Source organism: Vanacampus margaritifer, chromosome 2, assembly GCF_051991255.1.
Source record: "Vanacampus margaritifer isolate UIUO_Vmar chromosome 2, RoL_Vmar_1.0, whole genome shotgun sequence".
Taxonomy (NCBI): domain Eukaryota; kingdom Metazoa; phylum Chordata; class Actinopteri; order Syngnathiformes; family Syngnathidae; genus Vanacampus; species Vanacampus margaritifer.
In genome coordinates, this window is record NC_135433.1 from 34,828,030 (window position 1) to 34,854,995 (window position 26,966).

A 26,966-nucleotide genomic window follows, 5' to 3' on the forward strand; every position below is an offset into this window, starting at 1 on the left:
TGATGGGGACCCTGGCAGCCTACAAACAGCAACAACAACAAAGCATGTAGGCTATTGATTGATTGATTGATTGATTGATTGATTGATTGGAGACCATATGCTGTTTTCGAACTGCCACTGAAAGCAACCACACCTCACAGATAGATAGATGGATAGATAGATAGATAGATAGATAGATAGATAGATAGATAGATAGATAGATAGATAGATAGATAGATAGATAGATAGATAGATAGATAGATAGATAGATAGATAGATAGATAGTGATAGATGATGTTTAAATAGTGAATTGGTGAATTTGTTTGGAAGGTGTAACTCACATTATGGTTGTAGGCTAGCGGGCTAGCTAGCACGAAGCTACAGCACGTAGCATGCCGCTGGACTCTCAGCTCAAACTTTCACTCCGAGTAAATTCCAATGAATATGGGCCGGTATTTCCTCCTCCCGTCCGTGAAGCTTTTTCAAATTGCCCGCGTGTGGAGGACACGACGTCAGTTCGTTTGTTCCCACCTCCCCCCACACGTAGCAACTGTCCCACTCGAACGGGCGTATACGCTCGCTCTCTCTCTCTCTCTCTCTCTCTCTCTCTCTCTCTCTCTTTCTCTCTCTCTCTCTCTCTCTCTCTCTCTCTCTCGCATTCTCATCGTAGAAATTGTAATCCCCATTTTTAATAAATGATAAATAATGTACCTGTAATCTTTTGTTTCAAGCACATACGAACAAAGTTATCACATATGCAGTGAAGACAGCAGAGCAAATCAAAACATAAACCCTGCCCCACATCCCGAATGTTGAGACCAATAAAAAAGAACGAAAGGTGGGCACACAGACAAAGAGCATGGTCAATTATTCAAACCATCTTGATGCAATCCATTACACTGCATTTATTATACATCATACAACCAGCGACATGCCATGCACACATGAACAGCTATACAGTCCTCCTCCCTGCTGGGGTCAAGGATGTTTCCCACAATACATCACATGAAACTCATTGGGACTGACATGAAAGTGGAAGTTAACCCGCAAGAGCCCTTCCACACTGACACATGTAGACAGTACAGGGATTATCGCTGTCTCTTCATCCAGCTTAAACACGATAAAACATGATATATGACAGTGGTCAACAACCCGCGCCGTTTGCATTAAAAAAAAGAACATTTTAAAAAGTTTTGTTTTTTTATTGTAGCAGAGCTCACAACTATAAGCCCATATCAGAAATGTACGTCATCGAAGAAATGTTCCACACATCCTCCCATCGACAAATGATTGGTTTATACGTATAAATCAGGTGACTTTTGGAAACACACGCTTCTTCATCTGGGCAAAAGTGCATGAAACAGGGTCTTTAAAGTAAACAGCACTTACTTCCATACTGGTTGAATCGCAGCGATGTGTCCTAGCAAACCAGCCACTGTCGGAACACTGGTCAATATCCACATCCTGCAAGTTAACATCCACACGAACAACACCCCTGTAAGGGAAATAGAGCAATAAACAGATTAGGAAAAGAACATGGATAATGATAGAATAATTGATGGCACCAACCCCTGTAAGTGACTCAATGCAGATAATTCAAGTGTGACATACATTGTAGTAAAATTAGTGTGACGAATGAAGTCTGTGGAAAAAATCTATTAGAAAATAGAGAAAGAAAAAGAGTGTGAGACGAAAGTAAAGGAAGCATAGAAATTAAGACTGAGGGAGGCAACAAAGGGAACAATAGAAGCACTTGTGCAGGCTGAAATCTTTTTTAGAATTAAAATCCATCTTCCCACACATGGGGGCTGGGCTGCCTTGTCAGTAACAGACTACAGTAGTATAAAGACTTAATTTAATTGAATAATGGTATCAGATGGGTGTGACACTTTTGACACTGTCAGCGGTGACAGTTTCTGATATTTGAAAGGTTATAGCTGTCAATAAACTATGACATCTTTGTTGCTCCAATAACTCTGTGTTTGTGGGAGGAGCTAATGTCAAGTTACAACTAGAACGTGACAAACTGACAAAGTTCCAAGCGTCGTATATGTTGTTGCCTTGCTATGTGTCATCATTGCTTGACAGGTGACGACTGCAAGTGGTTATGTTCTTTACTTTTGTTTGGTTTCAACAAAGTAAGAATGAGCTACTGTATTCTTAGATAATTGGTATGTGGGTCAACGGAAATTTTAACTGTAAAAGTATTCAATGTGCATTTAAATGTGTCTTTGTTTTACTATTAGTTGGTACTACTGTATTCCTGCATTGATAGATGAACTAAATCGATATAACATATTCATTTACATGTTCTATCCATATGTGTGTTATGCCCAAATTATATTGTATTTGTATGCAACATCAGGACTACTGCAGTTAACAGTTTCGAATGAGAGAGTCAAAATAATAGCAACAGCTGTCAACATGATGCCACAATTATAATCATACTGTTAAATTAATTACTGTGACAGGGTCACTAAAAACAGCATTATTATTATTATTTTTGCATTATGACATGATGGTGTAGCAGTATATAATGTTGTAGTCGGTGTATGATTTTTTTTATTTTTTATTTTTGAATTATTGACAAGAATAATATGTTCTATGCAGCCCCATTAGTCTAAACAAGGTATTTTGGTTAATACTGCGTTAGTGGAATATGAGTTAAGACACAAAATCCAGCAGTTATTATCAATATCAGAAGGCGGCCATTTTGCAACTTGCTGTCGAGTGAAAATGACATCACAGTTGCGCAGGTCCTAGGTAACAACCAATCACAGCTCAGCTTCAGAAAACAGGTGGGCTGTGATTAGTCGTTGCCTGAGCCCTGAGCAACGGTGATGTCATCTTCAGTCGACCTCAAGAAGCAAAATGGCCTCCCCCTGAGTTGGATAATAACATCTGGATTTTGCTGCATAACTCATATTCCACAAATGTAATATTAATCAGAATGTTGTGTTTAGACTAGTGAGGTCACATATAACATATTGTCAAGAAATATTTAAGGTTGACTTCCACTTTTTAAAAAAGCCATAAAAGGACAAACAATACAGATAAAACATAAATCACTCATGCCATACTGTAGATATCTGTAATGTCCTTGAAATTCTGTTGAATGTGCAGCAGCAGTAACATAAAATAGCAACACTTGCCTTAAACACAGTATCTAATGGTCACATTGCAATTGTGTCCATACCATAAACCAAATTATTGCAGGCAATGTACTTTTTTTACAATAAGAAAAAGTTTTAGAATATCTAGTGAATCATAAAGGAAATGGGTGTCACTATAGATGCCTAACAAAATATAAGCATGGTCCTGAACCTAAACGATGAAACTTAAGTCTTAACCATTGCACTGGAGCCCCAATGTGTCGTCGCATTCAAAAGAACTCCCTAGTGTCACACTTTGAAATGCCCCCTTCTTCTTTTCTCTTTTGTGTTTCTGTGGATGATCGTGACACCCGCCGTCTCCATCTGCCTGCAGGGAAGTGGAACAAACAACCATGGAGAGAGGATTTCACCACCACCACCACCTCTCCTCCATACTACACGACCAGACAGAATGAGAGAGGGAAATAGTCTGTGTGTGCGTGAGACACTCAAAGCTTCAGTGAGACAGAAAGGAGTGAGATGTGACAGCTACTTCGACATCTCTCACTCTCACAAGGTCTTAATGCATTTTGAATTTTTTTATTAAAAATGGGATGTGCAGACAGTAAAAAAAAAAAGAAAAAAAAAAGGAAATTTCACAAGAATATGAAGAAAGGCTAAGGCTTTCTGTCCAGACGTTCTATTTTTAGAAACATCATCACAGCACAGAGATAACTGGAGGAAGCAGCTAAACATTTCCGGCTCACATGAAAATGAGAATGAAATTTTATATTAACCAACACTTTGGTACATTTTCTTCACACTAATTTACAAATAAGGGTTTGATGTACATGCTGTATTAAAGCATCATTTTAATTGTCTAACTGGTCGGCAACCCACAGCTTCAGAGCCACATGAAGCTCTTTGATCCACTTGCCGTGGCTCTCAGCAACTTTAGAAAATAAATAGTCGCCTTAGCACACTAAACAATGCGGCGGAACTCACAGAACACTCATGCAGTGTGTGAGGTTCTGCTACAAGATTTCACAAGTGGCTAAGTCACAGTTAATGGTTTTGCTGTGCTTCAAAATTTGAATCACAGTTGCATGATGATGCGGTAATAGCCCATCACAATGCACAATGATATGCTGTCACACAGTGGAAATTATTAGTGGATGTCAACCCCCTTTTTTTTTTTTACAATAATATGTTCAATGCAACCCCCACTAGTTTAAACACGGTATGTTGATTAATATTGCTTTTAGTGGAGTATGAGTTAAGCAGCAAAATCCACCCCTTTTTATCCATCAGCTGTTGACTGAAATTGACATCACAGTTGTTGTTTGTTTTTTGTTTTTTTCTTTTGTTTGTTTTGTGTGTTTTCTTTTTTCTTGTGTCTTGTTTGACAGCACCGTTCTGGTTTGTGTGCTCAATTTGAATTGGATGCTGGAGTTTGAATTAATACAGAGAGCAAAAAAATAAATAAATTGACATCACAGTTGCTCACTGCTCAAACAACCACTCTTGAGTCACTTGTTTTCTGAAGCAGAGCAATGATTTATTGTTACCTGAGCCCAGAGCAGCTATGACATCATTTTCATTCGACAACATGTGGCAAAATGGCCGCCCCGAGACAGATAAAAACGAATGGATTTTACTTAGGCTAACTCATGTTCCACAAACACAACATTAATTATTAATAATTAATTATATTGTTTAGACTAGTAGAAGGACATACAACATATTGTGAAGAAAATTTTGGGGTTGACTTCCGCTTTAACAAGGTAAAGATTTTGTTTGGCTATTGTTTTGCAAATATCTTGTCATTGTTCAATGCAATAGTCCTTTCTAAGTGAAATCAAAGTCCAACTTGCATAAGTGACAGCTGAATGACTATATGCCACATAGGGGCATAAATAATCACAAGTAATTTGGCTACAAAAACAACACGTGAAATATCCAAATGAAGCAAATATCAAGAAATAACCTCCTGCCTTTCCTCCAGGCTTTCTTTAGGATCAAACTAAACCTGCTGTTTGAGACGCCTTAATTCATCTTGGCAACAGTGTCCAAATGCCACTCTTTATGCATCCATTATTGTTTACTCATAGTAATATTGATTGTTGCACCTCTCTTTGCCATATGAGAACCCTGGGTGTTTAAACATGCATAATTGCAGCCCACTCACACTAACGGCACGCTGGAGAGATGCATATAAGCCTTTAGTGCTCCTCAGAAAGTAAACACATGAAGAAGATATGCCCAGCTGTGCTTTGACAGGAGAGCATTTTAAATTGGAAAGGTCTACTGCTTCCACACCATCTGTTTTCTTACATCAATGAGTATTTGCACTCAGCTCACATAATAATCTTCATGTAATGTAAAAAGTGACTGTATATTTTTATAACTGAATATTAATTTTGAAGGCACCCTTAACACAACAAAATTCTCAACTTTAACCCCATACTGTTATTGTACTACATTATAAGACTTAACTTAAGCGAGTTTTTTAAATCGTGATATACCAAGAGGCACCGTGATGTATGTAGTTGACACGTGCCTGTTAGGTTAATGAAGACTATAAATTGCCCAGAGGTTTGAATGTTGAGTGTAAATGCTTGTTTCTCGATATGCCGTGTGATTGATTGTTGACCAAACCTTGCCTCTCATCCAATGTCAGCGCTGATATGCTCTATCTAATTCATGACCCATAACACAATAAGTGGATGGTGACGGTACTGGCGTTGTGCCAAGTGTGTGTGTGTGGAGGGGATTATGGTGTTGGTTTGTTTTTCAGGAACATGGGTTTGGGCCCTTTAGTTCTAGTGAAAGTAACCCTGACTCACATGCTCCCAACTTTTGTGTGAACAGTTTGGAACTGGCCATTTCCTCTTGCAACAGTACACCAAGAAATGTCCCTAAAGACATGGTTGACAGTCTGGTGTGGATAAACTTGACTGGCCTGCACAGAGTCCGTCAGTGTGTGACCTCACAAATGTGAAAAGATGTGAAAGGATGGTCAAAAATTCCCATAATCACACAGAAGATTTGAAGCTGTTATAACTGTTATAGAAGTGTGGACCTATTGAATCATATGGATTAAGAGTGGGATGTCATTTAATGAATTATATTTTTTGTCTAAATCCAAGGTAAAAAATTTTTGTATTTTTAGATGGTTACTCACTGTTTTTCTCCAGAAGATAATTTATATTGTTTGTGTGTATAAAGGTGCTACTAAATCAAAATGAGTTATCTCCATAAATTTTATTACAACGTGGTTGTTTGAAAATCCAATCCATTCCTCTTTTGCCGTGGCTCAACATTAAAATAACTTTTATCAGATTTGACAGTTTACACAGACTTACCCAAAACGTGTTATGCTTCTCCTAAAAAGTTCGTTAAAGTTTAAGTTGGTTTGCTCTAACTAGCTCTCTCTTGCCTGATCCCTCAACAATTTCTCTCACCTGAACTCAAGTGCAGAGTCTCTCTTGAGTCCATAGAAGCCGGCTGACAAGGTAAGACGCCAATAGGGCACGAAAGCCCCGTGTTCGCATTCCAGATAAGGTGCAGACCACTTGATCTGATTCTTGTCCAGAAGATAAACCCCAGTCTTGGGATCCGACCCCCTTCTGTGCGTATGTGATCTCTTTCCGTCCTTGAACTCGTTCAACCACTCGGACTCGGGACTCCTGCTCCCCAGCAGCCTATCCTGCAGCACCACCTCCTTCTGGCTCCTGGTCGCCTCCAGAAAGACGTGCGGGCTCGGCGCCGGTGCGTGCCTGTGGAAGCTTACCACGGCTCTGTGGATTTTAGGGTCCCCTTCGAGCATGCTTCGAACCAGTGCGTGATACCAGTGAAGGTCCCGCTGCAAGGTGTCCGCTCGGGACCTGTTGGCCTGCAGGATCATGTTCAAAAAGTTGGTGGCGTGCGCCATGGTATCCAGGATGCCGTGCAGCGAGTAGTGGGAGGCGACGTGCAGGCCGCCTCGCAGACTGCTCAGCTCGTACCTCCGTGAGCAGCTGACCTGGCTCAGCGCCGATGAGTTGCCACTGTGGAGGAAAGCGGTCACCACCCTCGGCAAGTCCTCTTCAATTTTGTGCGCCACTATCGTGCGCTCGGTAGCCGGCGGCGATGGATAATAGGTTGGGTGGTGGCGGGGCGGCTCTCTGTTGTTGATGTATTGGGTGCTGAACACCGAAGGGTTCTCGTCTCTGTCGTTTTCCGACCACTCCACATAGCCGTAGTTCGAACCCAAAACAAGCCCCGTCTGCAGAAGCACGACCACGAGGAGAGCCATCCTCCTTCGTCTTCTTCTTCAGGGACAGCGAGGAGAAAGCGCTTGGGAAAGTATTGCGGGCATAACAAACAGCCGCTCAGGTTTAAGCAGCACTGTCAAGTGGATGTGTCCTGCGCAGTGAAGATAAAGCCGACAGTAATTGCCCAATGATCATTACACACAGGATCCCCTCAAACCTCGCATGCAAAACAAGCTTCGTAACTCAGTGGAAATCAACGTGATTCCTCCCTAAACTGGAAGCGGCCACTCCATGTGAAAAGTGGAGGACGAAAAGAGGGAAGGAGCGAATTATTCTTGAAGTTCCCCTCTACAAGAAGAAGAAAAACCGAAACGACCACCTGAGGTGTCGTCGCCCAAACCCACGACTGTGTGTGGTCTTTTCTCACCGCCAGTCTGCCGGAGGTGGGCGGGGCGTGGGAACTGACTGGAGCTGTCCGGTTCTGAAAGTAGCGCCCGTGGGAAGAAAAATGAAGGTTCTATATGCATAACAATACGATGCATTGTGGTGTATGAATTGTATTGCTCAGACTGACGTTGTAAAACCTGATGTTATGATGAAATATTGGATATTTTTGGTGCTACATTGTGCAGTATGTTTAGAGAGCACACTCAGAGTTCATCACTGTCTTTAATATTATTTTTTATAATACTTTACTTATACAGCACATTTAGAAGTATAGTTACAAGGGTTTTTACATTAAAAAGTTTTGGGTTTTTTTACACAATAAAAATAGCATCATTGTTTTTCCCAACTGACTTTGAGCGAGAGTATAGGTGAGGACAGCCTGAATTCTAACCAGCCAATGGTAGGGCACTTTAAAAAAAAAAAAAAAAGCTATAAAAGCTATAAAAACATTTACAGTCAACTATGGACAGTTTAAACTAGTCTCCATCTATTTGGAATGAAGTGCCCAGAAAAAAAAAACATACGGAAGTACAGAGAGAACATTCAAAAGGGAAGCTCAGATCAGATATTGCAGCCATGAAGCTTTTTGTGGAAGTAAGATAAAGCATTCATTTTAAGTGCAATGAACATTTTACGATTTATTTCCTCCAAACATTGCTTACAAATAAATCAGATATTTTCTCATTTTATTTCTGCCAAGTGCTTGTGTGACTCTTCTTTGCCGAGTTATGTCATCTGTTGACAAGAACACTATGGGGGTATTGCTTGCAGTGTTGTATGAAAGCATATATGGTCTTCTCTAGCACTTTGCAGCAATGGTCACGACTGAAGATGGGCGTTGCACTGCCCGGGGTGACTCAGAGGCCGTTGTCATGGCAGTAGAAAGTGCAGATTGCAGAGCCCTCTTTTACAAGTTGCCCAATACAACTGATAATGAAGACGGCAACCTGTTTGGCCCAGCAGCACTGACAATGGCTCTAGAGCTCCATTTTATGATGACATAAAACCAAGGTAAAGATGCATGGTGAGTACATGCGCGCAAAAAGCAGAGAGGTGTTTATCAAGATGATGCATAAGAGGGAGAAAGATGACACTCTGCGTGAGATGAGTGCTCCTGACCCTTCTATTTCATCCTCTTTTACAAGCTGCACTGCCTCTCCTAACTTAATGAATATTTCATAGTCATTTGCTTCTTCATCTGCATGCTTTACAACTTGGGTTTGTGCAACCGCAACCATGGCAGAGATGGCACCACCCTTCTTTTTTGTTGTTGTTTTTGTTTTAACATACTCTGCTCTCTCAGGAGTTTCTTATGGTTTGATGAAGGGAATTGAGTTTGACGAGCAAAATGTTTTACAAGAAGGCTGCATATATTTCAAATACACATATATTAGAAAATATGACGTTGAAAGATTAACTAAATATTTTACTAATTAGTTTTGACTTGTGTTTTGGAGTGTTGTTTGTCTGTTTATAACAATCATGACTCACAAGCATGATATTCTATATTTTCTGGATCAGCCATATATTATGCTGAGAATTATGTACACTCTATAGTCAAATACAACTAAAGCTATATAGCATATTCATATCCATTGCTTTCAGTGGAATAATTTTGCATACATTATATGCACATGCAGTCACTGATGGTGGTTCACTTGCCCGTTTTTGTGTGTGCAGGTAGTGTGTTCAGTCAGTTCCCAGTGAATGCGAAGTGTGTCTCTGTCTCTGTATGTGTCTGTCTGGTGATTGAGTGGCAATCCATCCAGGGGTTGGTTTGCATTTTGCTCCAAAACAGCTGGGACAGGCTAAAAAAACAAAACAATGGATGGATTAGAGCCACATCTTGATGTCTTACATGGAACATGTGCAAGCAATTATAAAGGAAAGTATGATAATAGTCTGCAGATCTTTAATTTGGTACTGCTCTTGCTTATAAATCTATTGTTTTACTATGAGGTTGAAAGACGATAAGTGAGGCAAGATGCAAAATCAGAATACAGCCTACAATGCTTTCTCATTTTCCATCACCGAGTTTGCTCATCGCTCACTAAGTACGTATACTGTGCATTTAAATCTTTGCTGCCCTCTAGAGGTATTTTCTTGTTAAAAATGTAAGCGTGTTCATTTGAAATCAGGTGCAGCTTTGGCATTTTTAAATAAAGCATGATTTTTTTGTGTTATAACTAAATATAGGTGAATATTACACTTTGATTTGCAGTGTGGGACATTTTGTGGATTGAGAAAACCACAGTATTTCCCACAGCCGAAATGCATCATGAATTCAACTACTGTACTTTTTTACGACACCGGAAGCGATAAAGTGGGAGTTTGCGTCCATGTGAACAACAAACAGTGGAGCATAATAATAATAATAATAATAATAATTATAATAATAATAATAATAATTATAATAATAATAATAATAATAATAATAATAATAATAATAATAATAATAATAATAATAATAATAATAATAATAATGCTCAGACGAACTTTGACAGAGAAAGAAGACAGCTCATTTGAGACCGTGGTAGAGAATATATTTGTTTTATTATTGTAGAGAAAAACAGAAAGACTATAGTATTTATTTTTATTCATTTAATACGTGTTGTTAGCGCTTCTGATTTAAACTCCTAACCAGTAGATGGCGGAAATGTAGCATTACGTTGTTTGCCAATGCCAACCGCGAAAATTTCTCAAGAGGAGAAGAAGATCACTGCCTGGTACGTAATCGATCTAAGGTAGTGAGTTAGTTATTGTTCACGTTTCGTTGATACTGTATAATGTTCTTGATTGAATTGGTATAGAGCAGAAGTTGTACAAATGTACATGTGCGTTAAAACCAGTCCTTGCCGTCTCAAAATAACGCTACCACTCAATTTTAGCGGCTAAGGTTAGCTGGTAATGTTTACTTCTAACAACTGTCACGTTTAGTTTACTGGCACAGTAAATTCCAAGCTTGTGTGAAACAGAATTATCCCGATCGGTTTCACTTATAACCTGAGTTTAGTGCTGTGTGTATGTGACGTTTATTTAACAAATACGTTAAAAAGAACTGCTGGATGGCGATTCATCGTTTACGAAGTGGACAATTTACCGTGACGCTATTTTGCCGTGAATCGCGCGAGAACTACAAGTACAAGACACAGCGGACGCTAGAGAATATATACTAGCACGTAGCAGAATGGTTAGGGCGGCCACCCAGTAATTGGAGGGGCACGGGTTCCCATCACACTATATACATAAAAAAATAAATGCTACAATTTTTGACAACGGCCTATATGCTCGGAGGTTCATTATTATGTTAGAGTTAAGATGGTAATGTTGACAACAGCCTGAGGGTTATGGTTAGGGGCGGGCTAAACTTGGTAATGCTCTGACGATTAGGGTTAGGCTCGTAATGCCGATATCAGCCTATCTTCAGTGGCAAAACGAAATGAAAATTTAGTAAAAAAACACATAAGGGGATGAAGCAGGCAGGAACCATACCCAGTGTATGACTGAGTCCGGCGATTGACCGATCAGAGCAGTTCATGGCAAAATAACGCTAGTAGGGGAGTTGCCGGTCACTACAAAAATCTCCACTGCCCATCGTTTATTTGTCACATCACTTTCTCATTTACCCTCAGAGTGTTTTATATTGCACATGGATTCTTCTCTGCAACCCAAGAGAGCCAACCCCAAACGAGAGACGCAAGGCAGTCAAAGTGAGTCTAAAGCTCCCTGTCGCAAAGATGCCTATGCCAAACTTCTGAGCCAGCACCGCAGCAGCACCTTCACAAAGTTTCTGGAGCAATATGCCAAGGAGTCATCTCTTCCTAGGGAAGATAATGGGCCGAGCACAGTGCTTCAAGCTCAGAGTGACAAAATGAGCATACCCCAAGAAAAAAAAGACCTAATGCCAAATAATCTCTCTGATTCAAGTGACAAAGACAAAGGAGACGAGAGCTCTCTGTCATTGTATGTGATGAAATTGAGCATTCAAAATGCACAGCATGACAATGAGAGAAAGCCAGGTGTGACTGAAAAGCATAGGAAGGCACAGAGAAGGGATACTGCCACTAGCCAAGATGGCGACATTGAGTCAGGAGAGGAGCTTAATTCTTCATCGCCAAATGACTCCAAGAAGCACCATCGTCAGCGGAAGAAATCTAAAGACACCAGCAAGGAAATCTCTAAGGACGGCAGCCGGATTGTTGACAGTGTCCAACAGAAAGAGAGTTTAAACAAACTGGAACAAGAGAGCACAAAGAAGACAAAGAAAAAGAATCCGCCCATGCAGCTGGAAGAGTGCAAGCCAAAAGCTGTAATCGCTAAATGTTCGGGTGACAGTCCCAGTTCCAAGTCCCCTCATGATTTTAGCAAACTACAAAAACCCACAGGTACATTTAGTAAATTCTGATTATGCTAATGAATGTATTAGGAAAAATTTGACTGCTATAAATTGCATTTAAATTTGTTTCAGCTTCCAGTGCTAACTCGCCCGCAGACAAGAATAAGAACAAAGGAGGCAGAGGGTCAAGGAAACAAGTGTTTGAACCCTATATGACATTTGAGGATGTTTCTCATGGCCTTAAAAGAGGAGATCTTATTCAGGTACACTTGTTCAGAAGTGCAACTTGGATTGTGACAAATTTGTGAGCAGGGATAAAACTGAAAGTATATTGTATTTACATAAATATGAGTTGCTTACATACAAATATATTTGCTTTTATTAAAAACAAAATTTTTGAGGTAGTCATTTTAATTTGTACAAAACCATTTGACCCTGTGTGTGTAGTGTGTACTACTGTGTTCTTTTACGTATGCTAGTGCTACAATAGGAGTAACTGTGAACCATGTAGCCTTTACTGCAAGACTATTGCATGATCCGAATTTGTTTTTTTTCCTCAGGGACAATTGCGAATAAACCCCAAGAAGTACCATGACGCTTTCATTCCATCTCCTGTGAGTGAATCTTGCTGTGATAATGTCATCTTAAAAATAATTTGATTAATTTTTTTTGTAAAAATAGAATCTCATTACTGGTTGAAATGTACAAAGAAACTTTTTTTGTTTACAGGATAATACAAGAGATATATTTTTGGATGGTATAATTGCTCGTAACAGGGCATTAAATGGAGACATAGTTGTGGTGCAAATCTTACCACGGGAACAATGGAAGGTATTCTTAAACTGATCCATCCATGTAATGGTTTCAATCCCCCTACACACTACAGTATAAACCACAAAAGTAATTCTCAAAAGCTGATTTAAGTGACATTGCCATTGATTCAACTGATCTAAACGTTTTCCCCATGTAGGTTGTGAGGTCTGACGCTGACTGTGAGGGAGTCAGTGAGTCAGAAACCCCTAAGGGAAACCTGGTCCAAACTACCCGGAAGAAGATGGTGCAAGTGCAACATGTTTCTGTGAAAGGTCAGCTTAGTGACCAGGGTGAGCTCGCAAGCAAAGGTCAGAACATGCCCCCGTTGGTCACTTGATTAGGTACACCTGCGCGATATAATGAAGTGAATGACGAGAGCTTAGTCCAAAATATACTAGTGGTATTGCTCAGGTTGCATGATCAGGGTTTGTCTCTATAAAACGATAATATTTGACAATATCAGTCTCATAGTATTTGGGCTGCACCAAACACATGCTCTAATATTTTGCTTAATTTGTTTTGCCACCTAAGAGAGACTCCGTACAACATATTTGGATATTACACCCCACTTCAAACTACAACCACAATATTACATGTATTCTTAAAATAATATCTCTGATGGTGTCAAAACTAGACATAATCTCTTTATAAAAGCATAACTGTTGATCTTGCCCTCATTCTGGATAATATTAAATATCATTGTGCATATATATCCAATGGAGTTGATTGTGAGTGCACATTGCAGATACAGAAAGGACTGAACAAACTTGCACTCCCCCAAAATGTTTACAATTGCCTATATAAATAGTATAACATTTAAATATACCACAAACTGTGATCCCAAAACAGGCAATTATCATTCCAAATTCATCTTACAATATAACTCTTAAAAATACATTTCTTCCAGGGCCCAGTTGTTCAATTCTCGGTTATTTTGACCACTGTTTAACCCCTAACCGGCGGTTAAATTCTTAACCCCCGGCCGTTAAATGTAATGTAAAAGTTAACGGAGTTCTGAACAACAAGGTAACAGTGCCGTTAAAGTTAACCTTTGGTTAAATCTACTTAACCAGTGGTTAAAGATATAACTGAGTTTTTAACAACTGTACACAGATTGTTTTTATTTTTGAAAAATGCACCTTAAGTGTGCACGTACATGCATTCTCGCGCATATGCAATATGCATACAACTCAGGCTAAACTTAACTCATCCCTTGTATACAAATAAGTTTAACTCTCAGATGTCTTACATGCTCTCTTGACGCCAATTATTTCACTACTTCCCGATTTAGATATAGCTTTGGCAGCAGCTTGTTCGGGCATTTCAGAAATGGCACCCCCAAAAAATGTGAAAATAAGTATTCATGACGAACCTCAAATATGCAGGAGATTCCTGTACTGTGATTTAGTTTGAATCCACCACTCAAATGAAGTAAAGCAGCTGTTTTTTTCCCTTTCTAGACTCTCTGGATAACGCCTATACAACAAAGTCCAATGGTGAAGTACTTCAAATGACTGCTAAAGTGAGCTTTCTACTTCTATAATTATGATTTATTTTTAAGCAGATATCAGCTCTGGCCTTAATTTGTCCCAATTCCTTATGACAACTTTCTCATCATCCATGTACCAGGTGGTGTACATTGTTGAAAAGCAGCACTCAAGGGCTGTGACTGGTTTCCTAAAATTTCTACCTGACAAGCCTTTTGCCATGTTCTCCCCTGTGGACCATCGCGTGCCAAGGATTAATGTTCCTCTATCAGATTGTCCAGAAGATTTTATCTTCCGCCCTGACGATTACGCCAACACACTTTTCATCTGCCGCATCACCAACTGTCCGGCTGACAGCAACTTTGCAGAAGGGTGAATATTGAATATTTTCTGGACTGCTAGTTGATTAGTATGTTAATGACTCTCGCTTGCTTTGTGTTCCATCAGTCGACTGGCGAAGACGCTGGGCCAGGCTGGGGAAATCGAGCCAGAAACGGAGGGCGTTCTGATAGAGTATGATGTAGATTTTTCAGAGTTCTCAGATGAAGTGATTGGTTGCTTACCCAGGAATGTGCCTTGGAACATCCCGCCTGAGGAAATGGCCAAGAGAAAAGACTTAAGGTGGGATTTGTGCAGTCGGCTTATGTTTATTGAGGGTTCTCTTCACAACAGTTACTTGAACTAGTTTGAACACACGTAATCAGTCACTATGTTAACACAGTCGCAAAGTCTTAGTTGTAGTAGGCAATAAACATACATTGCTGTCCTCCTGCATGTTCACTATTGCCAACTAGCCGATTTACCTATTTTCAGATGCGTTTTTCTCTGTTATTCACTGAAAAATTCACCTACTCACTGTTTATGTGCTCAGGCCAAAGCAATTCAGGTATTTCTTTGGTGCAATCTTGTGGCATCTTGGTGCCAAGGAACTATGTTGATGTGAGTTGAGGAGCCTTACTTAGACAAAAAGTAATAATAATGCATCATATTTATATAGCACTTTTCTAGACACTCAAAGACGCTTTACAATGGAATGGATACATTATTCGTGCACTCACTCATTCAAACCGTGGTGGCGGTAAGCTACTTAACTTACTTAACTTAGCTGACGGAAGCGTGGCCGCCAGCGTGCGCCTACGACCCCTCCGACCACCACCAAACATTCACACCTTCCATACACCAGTGTGAGTAGCGCTGGAGGCAATGTGTGTGAAGTGCCTTGCCCAAGGACACGACGACACATGACTCGGGGAAAGCGGGGATCGAACAGCCGACCTTCTGGTTACGGAGCGACCGTCTCTACACCCTGAGCCACGGCCTCTACAAAAGTAGAGCTTTGCCACATGTTGTATGTTGGCGTGAAGGGATTACTACTTTGCATGCTGTAGTGAGTTGAGGAGCTTAATTTAGACGGCAGTAGTGTTTTGCCACCATATTGTTGTGCCTATAGGCAGTTGAGGTGCCTCAATTACTTGCAGATTTTCCCTATGCATGGCAGGTCTCAAATCGTATCCGCCACGAATAACGGGAACACTCTAAAAAAAAAAAGAATCCATTAACCTTACTGCTGTGGATGATTGCGCACTGGGAGGGGCACAAACTAGTTGATTTTCTGATGAATCTCAAAATCGTCAGAAATTCCCATGCAAATACTGTATCTATTGTAAAGGCAGCGTGGCATTGGTGAGGTTGTAGCTTGTTTGTCTCAAAATTTGGACATCTGGATTTGAACTTCTGTTGGAGTTCAGATTTTCACTGTTTGGGTTTACAGCGTTTTCTGCTAACATCCAAAACACTAATGTGTTAGACGAAGTGAATTTTCTAAATCGCCCATAGGTATGAATGTGTTGTCTTAAGCGTATGTGCTCTGCGATTGACTGGCAGTCACTCAAAGGGTGCATTTAGTTAGTTGATACATTTGTTTCCCTCATGAGGAATAATTGTACATTCATGTTTAGGATGGAGTGCATCTTCACAATTGACCCAGCGACCGCCAGGGATCTGGATGATGCCTTGTCATGTAAAAAGCTTCCAGATGGTAATTTATACACTTGAACTGTAATACCTGGAAAATTATGGCTAATCATAAGTTCGTTTGCATTTAATACAGGCAACTATGAGTTGGGGGTCCACATTGCTGATGTCAGTTATTTTGTGGAGGAGGGCAATGCTTTGGATAAGATTGCCAGCCGGCGAGCCACAAGTGTGTATCTTGTACAAAAAGTGAGTAACCTTAAATTATTGTTCACTTAAATGGTCTAGATCAGAGGTGGGCATCGAGGGCCGGAGACCTGCAGGTTTTGCAGGTTGCCCTTCTCCAACACAGCTGATATATGATCAGCTCATCAATAAGCCTGATAATGATCCTGTTGATTGGAATCAGCTTGTGTTGGAAGTGAGAAACCTCCAAAACCTGCAGGACTCCGGCCCTCGAGGACCGAGATTGCCCACCTCTGGTCTAGATAATTCTCATCGTTTGATAGTTGATGGATGCAAGTGCAACTGTTACTTGATCACTGTGATTTTGTTATTTGTTACTAGGTCATCCCTATGTTGCCAAGGCTGCTTTGCGAGGAGCTATGTAGTTTGAACCCTCTCGCTGACAGGCTTACCTTCTCTGTCATTTGGAAAATCACACCTGAAGGAAAGGTATTTTCATAGGAAAATGAATCACAGGTTTTTTTTTTGTTTGTTTTTTGTGCTGATGAGGTGCATGTAAACATATGGTCAATAACTCAAATGAAAATCCAAACTATTTGTCCGTAGTCTTGCAATCAGTACTTGTTCCTCTTTCTGTGGACAGATTCTCAGTGAGTGGTTTGGCCGCTCCGTGATCCGCTCGTGTGTCAAGTTGAGTTATGAGCATGCTCAGAGTATGATTGAGGCCCCTGAGAAGACATTTTCTGCTGAAGAGCTGCCTCCTGTGGACCCAGACCACCACATTGACGTGATCCACCAGGCGGTGCTGAACTTGCATTCCATTGCAAAGAATCTCAGAGCTCAGCGCTTCTCTGGAGGAGCGGTCCGACTGGACCAGGTATGTGAAGATCAGGGATATAGACGGTTGGACTGTGTGTTTCCCTCATTTAACTTAAGCACTTCCATTTTGTTGTCCTTGTTTCAGCTGAAACTCTCTTTCATGTTGGACAAAGAGACCATGATGCCCCAAGGCTGCTACATTTACCAGTACAGAGATAGTAACAAGTTGGTATTTGTGCTACTATATTGTTATCTCTGAATCTCAAAGCGTAATTTCTATATTGATCAATATTTATTATATCACATATTTACGTTATACTCCAAGACCGTATATATATATTTATATATTTTATCTACATGGGACCTATTGTTAGCTGCCTTTTTTTCCTTTGTTTTCTAGGTTGGTTGAAGAATTCATGTTACTAGCTAACATTGCCACAGCCCACCATATTTACAAACACTTTCCTGAGTTAGCATTGCTGAGACGCCACCCTCCACCCAAGATTAAGCTGGTGGATGAGCTACAAGAGCTGTGTGACCAGCTGGGCATTGACATTGACCTTTCCTCTGCTGGCGCCTTGCATGTTGGTATTCAGTACAACAATACAGATTTAACCATTTGATGATTACCATTCAGTCTCTATCAAGTGCTACGGTTAAATTAGGTAATTGAATTCTTTTTGCTTTTGTGTTTTTTTTAAACATGTAGAAGAGTCTACTTTCTACTCTTGGTAATGATGAATATTCCATTGCCCGGAAAGAAGTTCTCACCCACATGTGCTCCAGAACAATGCAGGTTAGCTTGATTGTTCCACTCTTTGGTTGCTGTTTGTCGAAGTGACATTTTTTTGGGAGGCCAACTACATTAAAAAACAAACAAACAAAAAAAAACGCACGCCTGCTATATTGGCCCCACCATGTAACAAAAGGTACACACACACACACACACATCTTTTCAGTTTTTTTTTTTAACCTATTGGGTAATCCTGCTTCCGTCTGCTTCTGTGAACTTTTTATCTTGTACTGTCCCAATTTCCTTGATTAACGGTAAAGTTGACTTCCATCTCGAGGGAATCCTGCGAGATTCATGAAAAACAAACAAACAAAAAAAACGTCAGCCTCTAATCAAAAGTTCTAGTCATTTCAGGGCTTAGTATCAGTAACTACTCAAGAGTTGCATACTCATACTGGTATCAGTCTGATAAAATGTGGTATCGAACATCCTTAATATTGACGTCACGTAACAAAAACATGTTACTTGCTGTAATGCACCAGCCAAGTATCTACTGTATCTGTATATGAAGTTAATAATTCCGATCTTTTTCTCTGGCCTATTGTGTTTTCTAGATGGCATTATACTTCTGTACAGGTGTACTCCAAGAGGAAAATCTTTTTAAGCATTACGCCTTGAATGTTCCTCTTTACACTCACTTCACGTCACCCATCAGACGCTATGCTGACATCATTGTGCACAGATTGCTGGCATCTTCACTGAGTATGGGTTCTAAACATAATGCAAGTGCAGATTTCATGAAAACTTAAAAAAAATAAAATAAATTATGTTTTCTGCTCTCTATATTTTCCGTCAGACCGTGGCCCCACGTTAGGACTGTCAACAGAGGAAGTCCATAAACAGACTTCACGCTGCAATGAGAAAAAGACTGCATCCAAAAGAGTACAAGAACTGAGCTCCGAGCTCTTCTTTGGAGTTTTTGTAAAGGTTGGTAACAATATTTTACCAGTCATTTAACAATATGTTTATTATTGCGGTTGTAGTTTGCTGCACATATGCTGAGCGTATGTATCTAATACAGTATTTTGGGTCCCTTATTTGGCTACATGTGAAAGGCAAATCATTAATTCATTGAATTATTGTCCCTTGCTGTCTAATATAAAAGCTGAGTTTTTGAGACAGTTGTTCCATTTTCTGTCATGATAATCTATGCATGTGAAGGAAGGCGTTTTTCATTACTGTTTGCAAGTATCACATTCATTTTAAGTCTTTGTTCAACAGGACTGTGGTCCCCTGGACTCTGAGGCCATGGTGATGGCCGTGTTGGATCAGTCCTTCGATGTTCTGGTTCTGCGTTACGGAGTGCAGAAGCGCATCTACTGCAAGGTTGTCCATTATGTACTTTCTAATATACAAATGATTCAGCATTTACATTCTGTGCATCTATCTTAAAGCCAATTAACAAGCGCCATCTTTCACCTTTAATGAGGGCAAACATTGTCAAGCAATGTACTGCCAGCTGCTCACAGCAACTACTCTGACTAACAACCAAATGTTCTGTGACCTTGCAAGTGTTGATAAATGGAGCAGATCTGACAGTTCTTATCCACCTGGAGGCCACACTTTCAGAAAGCAGGGATATGACAGCTGAGCTGAACACTGACTTATCAGATTTTGTGGGCATTTGATAAAAAGAAGAGAGAGCAGTGCACGGCAGCTTGGAGCTTGATTGGTTTCAACAAAGCATTTTGTTTTTCTGTGACCGTCAGTCTGTCGCCGGACTGGTCACATTCCACCATCACAAGGTGGGGAAGAAATCTGAGATGACTCTCTTGTGGACAGCAGAGGACCCACAGAAACCTCCATTTGAGCAGGTGAATCTCTTTCGTTAATGATAGTCTTCCACTGGGATATTGACAACACATTTGTTCTTTTCATCTTTATTTTTTTAGAGCATTAGCAAATACAAAAGTATCCTTATGCACATGATACTAAGTACAGCATTAAGATGTGGACAGGACAGTAATATTTGGTTGTAGTGTAGTGTGTTTATTAAGGTTTCGTGAATTGTTGATTTCTTCACAGGTCATTTCAATCTTCACACTAGTGGAGGTGCAGCTCAAAGCAGACGGCATGCCCATGAAATGCAGTGCATCACTCAAGAGGCCCAATGCGATTGCACCATAAATACTTGACACGTAATGTAAGCAAGCAGTATTTATTTTATTTTTTAACACATCCACTACCATTAGCTGCAAAACACTCGGAGATGCAGTCTGACATTGTGACTTGAAGAAAAAAAGCTTGTAACACGCTGTGAACTCGCCAATTAATCATGCTTTGTATTAAAAATGTAGCACAGTATACCGGTAGTCCATAAAGTAGACAAGATTGATTATTGATCATTGTATTTATTCCGATAGATTTTACACAGTCTTAAGATACACAAGTTCTTTAGGTAAAATATCAATAATTGTTGTGAGTTTGTGAAGTGTAAGTTTTGATGGCTTTGTTTTGGTACATGGGAATACGAACTTGAGTTTATTTTACAAATTTAGATCAGTATTAAGTACCGCAGATAGCAATTCCACACATCGAGTGTTATTTCTTAATTTTCATCATTTATTTAAATTCTTCATTTTACATGGTGAAACCTGTATTTTTCACACAGGGCAATTTATGTTCTCACATTTGAATATATATTATTTTCTGAAAAGGTGTTCCACAACTGAAACTAAGCACTTGTTTGCTTGTCAGGCTTGGCTTAAGATGAATAATTTATTCACTCTTTGTTTTTATTTTAAGGTTTGGGATAGACTTGAATTTAAATCGCCGATGAACACAATTATTGGCTAATGTAACTGAAAGCAGTTTTTTTTTTTAAATTGAGACTTTTAGAAAAAAAAATGAGATTTTACTTTTGAACAAGCCTCTGTTATGTTTTATATGTACCGTACCTCAATATAGTACCTGTGCATGTTGAATATAATTGAACTGTGCCATCTTATTTTAAACCGTAAGTCTTGTTTCTTCTCCGTTAAAGATGTATGCATTGTTTTTGTTTTGCTGCAGCCTGAGCTTTAAATGTATGTTAAAGGTCCCATGCCACCAAAATTATTATTTTTTCCCATTGATTTATATATAATATAGGTTAGAGTGAGTTTGTGACATAAGTGTGACATCAATGCAGTTTGAAGATTGTTTGCAATAGACGATAAAAGGTGAAAGGCTCAGGTTTTGGTATCGCTACTCATTTTATCAAGTACCTATATGGTTCCTACGCTCCCACTCAACTCAACAAGGATAATGCCTGAACAGCTCCGCAGCTATTAAAACCTTGCATCACCTGCTAAACTCAGTGGAGTTAAGGAACGCTCACCAAAATTTGTTCTCATTTGACCCATCCCCTAAAGGAGTGGTGAGCAGCAGCATGGTGCACGCTCGGGAATCATTTGGTGATCTAACCCCCCCAATTCCAACCCTTAATGCTGAGTGTCAAGCAGGGTGGCAATTGGTCCCATTTTTTTTTTATAGTCTTTGGTATGACCCATCCAGGGATTGAACCCACAACCTTACAGTCTCGGGCGGACACTCTACCACTAGGCCTCTGAGCTGGTATTTGATTGAATTCCAAACATGGCTACCAAAGATGCAGAGTTATTGGCAACTACCAAGAGGAAAGTTGATTCCCATATACAGTTTGAGGAAAACTATGACCCAATCAGAGTCAAATTTACCGTATTTACCAATTGAATATTAATGAGAAATTGGCCCATTGTTAGCTAGTTAGTTTATTTGGTCAGAACAATCAGTGGTCAAGAACAAAAAAATACTTTTTTTTTAAAACGAAAGACCAAAAGGTGTCGACCATAACCAAAGCTTATACTAGTGTCTACTCTTTCCACATACTACATCAAAGTAACAAAACTGTCACGATTTCATATATCTACAGTTATTTCTATATGTTATTATTGCTGACACACACATATAGCCTGTGTCCAAATTCACAAAGCTGGGTCCTCCGAAGGCTGAATTTATCGGCTGCATGACGTCACACTCGGCGCGACTCGACAGCACACATGGACACTGTCGGTCAATGCGCTACCGACAAGCAGCATTGACAATCCATTCATATGTAAGTCCGTGCTGTCGAGTCGCGCCGGTAGAGGCGTCATGCAGCCGACAAATTCGGCCTTTGGAAGACCCAGCCTTGTGGACGCGGGGATAGAAAAATACCTTCCATCCACATTTTTGCAATAATTGTAAACTACACTGCCATTTCATAAGCATTTATAACCTTGCATTTATTTTGTGCAAGATAATTCAAAATGCCAGGTGTTTTTGACCAACTAGAATAGCTTGAAAATGGCATCCTGGCTGTTTCCAACCCAAATTAACTTACAAATGTGGAAAAAAAAACGCATAAAATATTATTTCAAAACAAAACTAAGGATGCGATGAGCTATAAAGGGCCCTCACAGACATCCAGGACAAACATTTGAAGAGTGTGCTAAGTTCACCAACAGGTGGTGCTATGACTACAAGTAAGTAATTGTAGATGTCTTCAGGCCGAGACTCTCATCAAATGTGTGACATTTTGAAAACATATGAGCATCTGATAACGTTTAAACAGCTATTGTTGTCATGACGAAACATCCAAGTTCGCCATATAGCCATGGTAAAAACAATGGACAAAATAAAAAGCCAACGGGATCAAATAATGAGTTATTTTAAAATATGTCTCTAAGAAAGGGCATAATTGGGTGAAAAATTCAAACGACTTTTGCAGGTTTTGGGCTGTTACCTGTGTCTTCCAATTTTTGGAGATGTAGTTAAATGAACAACCGGACCTACTTTGTCAAAAAAAAATTGTAGGGAGTGCTACTGAGCCATTTATTGAAAATGGCACAATAAACCTTTAAAACAGGAGTTCTTAACCTTTTTTTTACCTTGAAGCCTAACTTTTCCTGTAAAAAGTGGCCCTGGGCCCATTCAGAGATTATGATTTATGTTGACGTATTATTGTTTGTATTTAATAACTAAATTAAATCTAGTTTAGGTTGATAAAATCATTATAAAATAACACGATCCAATGTGGTCATCAATTACATTTATTTATGTGTAAAGACTGATGCCCAACAAGCCGGAATCAACTTCTCAGTTTTTGTGTGCGTTTATGTGGATTTTTTTTATTTTTTTTTTAACAAACGAGGCAGTGTAACCAGATTGATAATTGTGATTCACTCAAGGGAGTTCTTCACATTATCAATCTCTGGGACTGCTCCATGGTGATTTGCTCGGGAAAGGCGGGACATACTGTACAATACTTCGAGCTGATTGGACGATGTGGCATCTTGTGCACTTTTGTTTTGACCAATCACGCCAACGGATGAAAAGGGCATCTTCGGTCTCGTCTTAGGGGAAAAGAAAAAGCACGAACATCTTAACCAGCTAAAAATGCACGAAGCGCCTCTCGCTGTTCAACATTCAACAAGGAAACGGTGAGTAATTCTGCGAGAACAGAATTAATTGCAGTGTCCATTCATATGTGGGTGTATGTATTCAGACCAGAAAAGTCATTTTTTTCCCGCGTGACGATCTGTGCTCCTATTGGACAACAATGACGAGAGGCTGAACTCATAACGAAACCCCTGAAATTGAAGAAAACATGAAATTTCGACAGGCTGCATTTCTTCCCTGCATATATTTGGCGTTATTAGATGCAAGATATTTGTAATTTTGGAGCAGTGTCGTTGATAGCGTTGCCATTGCATTCTGTGCACCCAGACCCACAACATGCTGACAGCAGCGTGGCTAAACAGACTATTTAGGATTATAAATGAATTTAGCATAATACTACCGGGCAATATTACAGATTGTTTTTTCTACACGGGGAGGGGAAGAAATATTCAGTTTTAAAAATACCCTGCTCCATGTGTCAATTGAAAGCTGCCTGCGGCCGAGAATTACAAAACTGAAATTAGTTTGGGGCCCAAGGTTAGGCCACAGCACAGCGGTTACAAATCACTGCTCTAAAATACAGATTTTTTATTTTATTTTTGCTAGGCCGAATGTATGTTTGCAAAGATTCATGTGTTTTCATGAATGTTTAGACCCTCAAAAACAGTATTGTTTTCCTAGCAGAAAGTATTTGTCTTAAACTCACAGCCATGCAGATCAATTTGATGCAGTTTATGGTCTGAACACTGACGGGCTCACCCCCCACCCCTTGCAAAAATGCATGAGTTTTCAAGCATGTTTAAGCTCTCAAAAATGCAATTCATTTGGTGAACTAATAATTATTGAAAGGATTAATGCCACAGTGTGTAAATTTTAGCACCATCTATTGGTGAACTAATTCATTCAATTTAACAACCTAATACTGATTTCAATGATGTAAAAAAAATATGTTCCATCAGATCAATAGAATCGTAGGTCTAGTAATCACTAATTATATTACATGGCTGGCATGTTTTGCTGTCATCTTCCTGCTACGGATGCCCAAAGGACAAAGGACTTGTAAGACCTGGTGGTGCTTGCAGACCCAATGGGTTGACCGCCGCTTACCTTCCACAGCAGGGCTTGCAGGTGCTTGTCACTGAGTCCCGTGATTCGGGTTGCCGTTGCTCGTCACCTTCTGCTTTGCTCTCGCAAGCTTTTACTAGCTTTTTATTTTTTATTACTAGCTTTTTCCATTAGCCGCACTTGTTGGTAGAGGTGTGTCAAAAAAAATCGATTATCATAATCGTGATCCTCATTTAGTACGATTCAGAATCAATTTTAAATGTCCCAAATTCGATTTTATTTAAATTATTTTATACTGTCTGCCCTTTGTCTGTGTGTGCCTTTATTTGGAATGCTGTTCATGTTGTACCCGGTTTGGCCATTGAGGGGCAGTGTTGTTCCACACGGTCTAATACACTGTTAAGTTGTAGCCATATTAGAGAGTAGAAGGAAAAAGTGACGATCAAGTTATTCCGATAAAAAAAAAAAAATTGCAGTGTGGAGCCGTTCTTTTGAGTGATAAAAGTGCCGCGAGTAGCGCGCTAATTAGCATTAGTGAGTCAGACTGGAGTAGATCATTATGATTCCTTGCACATCTATAGATTGAAGCAAAAATCATTGTCAATCAAATCATTTTGAATCAAAAATCGTTCTTAATCGAAAATCGATTCCGAATCGAATCGCAGACCAAAAATCGGAATTGATTCGAATCGTGAGCTCGTCAAAGATTCCCACCCGTACTTGTTAGCTGCTCCGGCTAAATCCAGCTCGCTCGGTCTTTTGGTGTTGCTCGCCGGGCTTTACTCCGGCTGCCAAGTCGTCGTGGCTCGCCAAGATGCTCGTTTGCTCACACATAAAGAATTGTTGGCGTGGTCACTCTGAGCCACCGTAGTGCGGTGCTTCTAACTGCATATGCTTGGCTGCATTCTATGCTATAGCAACATCTAGTGGTCACTTATCACACAATGTGCCTTTAATTCCTTGCAGAAGAATAGGGTCCTAGCAGCGGTGGCTGCTCGGGCCATAATAATGTGGCATGGGGCCTTAAAGAAAAAACTGTTTACTTAACAAATAACTGGACTCGGTTTATTTTTTATGATTTTTGTCATACCGCGCAAATGAAGTACTTTGTTGTGTCACTGTCATGTGTAACTTTGTCCTTGCCGGTATTCAAAGTGCAGTTGTGTTCCTCTGCCATCATACTAAGTGTTCGGCTCTTTTCACAGCAGCCATTTTTACATGCATAGTTGATTTATTATTTAATGTGTCATGACAAAAGTAGCAATAAAGAGAGTGGTAGAGAAACAGGCTGATATTTTATCTCTGAAGAAATAAACATGAATGTACTTGGAAATGCATTGCCCGTATGTTTTTACAAAGAGAAAACGTTGTCATTTTTTATAAATGAGTGTCTGCAGTTATCAATCACAAGCAATGTGGTGTTCAACAGTGATACTGATATACGCATACCTTAATAAATGTACTGTATACCCTGTTATAATCAAAGGGTGTGTTCAAGTAGTTTAATTACCTCTAATTGTGTGAGTTTTGTAGGTATTCTTTCCGCAGGATTGTTTTTTGTTTTAAAGCAACACATCTGTGTTGCGTAGACATTTGATAACATGTGAACCTCAGAAACATTATGAAAGATCTATTCTGGCATCATGATAAAGGTAAGTGAGCAAAACATTAATCTTTGTGTCCGACGTCATAATGATCCAACAAGGCATGTTATTGTTACCACACCTATGCACCACAAGCGATAAATCCATTAATCTTTGGTTTGCCAACTACCATTGCCCAGTAGCACAAGTAACAGGATGACTTTTATTTTATGATTATCTTGGGTCACATTCAGTTGTGTTGCATTCCTATATAGGGCTCATCACAGTTGTGATGTCCACACTTGAAAGGTAAACCCCAATGACAGATACATTGTGTTGATTCGTATTGTATTGTAAATTAGCAACATGTACTTGAGGGTGTGAAGTATATGAAGTACATTCAACTGTCTTGCTTCTGGAAACTGACAGTAACCGTAAAACTAAAATAAATTCAATCTCTATTGGTTACCAAACAGATATGACCTCGCTGAAAACCACCACCAGGATGCTCCCAGAAAAGAGCAGCTATTCCCTTACTGTTGATTAGTTTTATCTCACGTTTACATCTTTATTGCCTAGACAAGCTGGGAGATGCTTGATGGTCACACCTCAACTATGCCGGCGCCCGCCAGGGTCCAAAGTCTGCATCGAAATTCACTACAACACTCAGTTTGAACCCACTAAATACACAATGCCACAAGATGGTTGAAATAAGCTACTGTATAATTACAAATGG

At 39.7% G+C, this 26,966-nt stretch overlaps 2 protein-coding genes across 4 annotated transcripts in view; one reads left to right on the forward strand and one right to left on the reverse strand.

Annotated features, from left to right (window-relative positions):
• gpr158b (G protein-coupled receptor 158b) overlaps positions 1-7,717 on the reverse strand; it is a 66,697-nt gene extending 58,980 nt beyond the window's left edge. Inside the window, exons 1-2 of the mRNA XM_077559307.1 lie at positions 6,536-7,717; positions 1,369-1,474 (exon numbers count right to left, since the gene is read on the reverse strand). Of these exons, the coding sequence (XP_077415433.1) occupies positions 1,369-1,474; positions 6,536-7,368 (939 nt within the window). The 5' untranslated portion in view covers positions 7,369-7,717. The remainder of the gene's footprint in view (positions 1-1,368; positions 1,475-6,535) is intronic.
• A 2,756-nt stretch (positions 7,718-10,473) lies between these two features.
• Positions 10,474-21,353, forward strand: dis3l2 (DIS3 like 3'-5' exoribonuclease 2). 3 transcript variants are annotated; one of them, XM_077559219.1, is made up of 21 exons: positions 10,474-10,500; positions 11,407-12,159; positions 12,243-12,373; positions 12,671-12,724; positions 12,840-12,941; positions 13,081-13,231; positions 14,384-14,445; positions 14,553-14,782; positions 14,858-15,031; positions 16,369-16,448; positions 16,521-16,633; positions 16,952-17,059; positions 17,214-17,447; positions 17,535-17,614; positions 17,790-17,973; positions 18,099-18,185; positions 18,737-18,884; positions 18,979-19,109; positions 19,404-19,508; positions 19,892-19,996; positions 20,208-21,353. In XM_077559219.1, exons 2-21 carry the CDS (start codon positions 11,424-11,426, stop codon positions 20,307-20,309), a joined length of 3,117 nt encoding a protein of 1,038 aa, XP_077415345.1. In that variant the 5' UTR covers positions 10,474-10,500; positions 11,407-11,423; the 3' UTR covers positions 20,310-21,353. The 3 variants fall into 3 exon arrangements, with proteins under 3 accessions (XP_077415345.1, XP_077415346.1, XP_077415347.1); XM_077559220.1 differs by having other exon boundaries at positions 13,081-13,213; XM_077559221.1 differs by having other exon boundaries at positions 13,081-13,195.
• Positions 21,354-26,966: the final 5,613 nt, after the last annotated feature.

What these genes read in the sequence shown, in the direction of transcription:
- dis3l2 (XM_077559219.1), top strand. Translation starts at nt 11,424, where the DNA reads ATGGATTCTTCTCTGCAACCCAAGAGAGCCAACCCCAAACGAGAGACG. An exon ending in GGGTGAGCTCGCAAGCAAAG is followed by an intron (nt 13,232 to 14,383) that starts GTCAGAACATGC and finishes TTCCCTTTCTAG; the next exon opens with ACTCTCTGGATAACGCCTAT. An exon ending in ATGTAAAAAGCTTCCAGATG is followed by an intron (nt 16,449 to 16,520) that starts GTAATTTATACA and finishes CATTTAATACAG; the next exon opens with GCAACTATGAGTTGGGGGTC.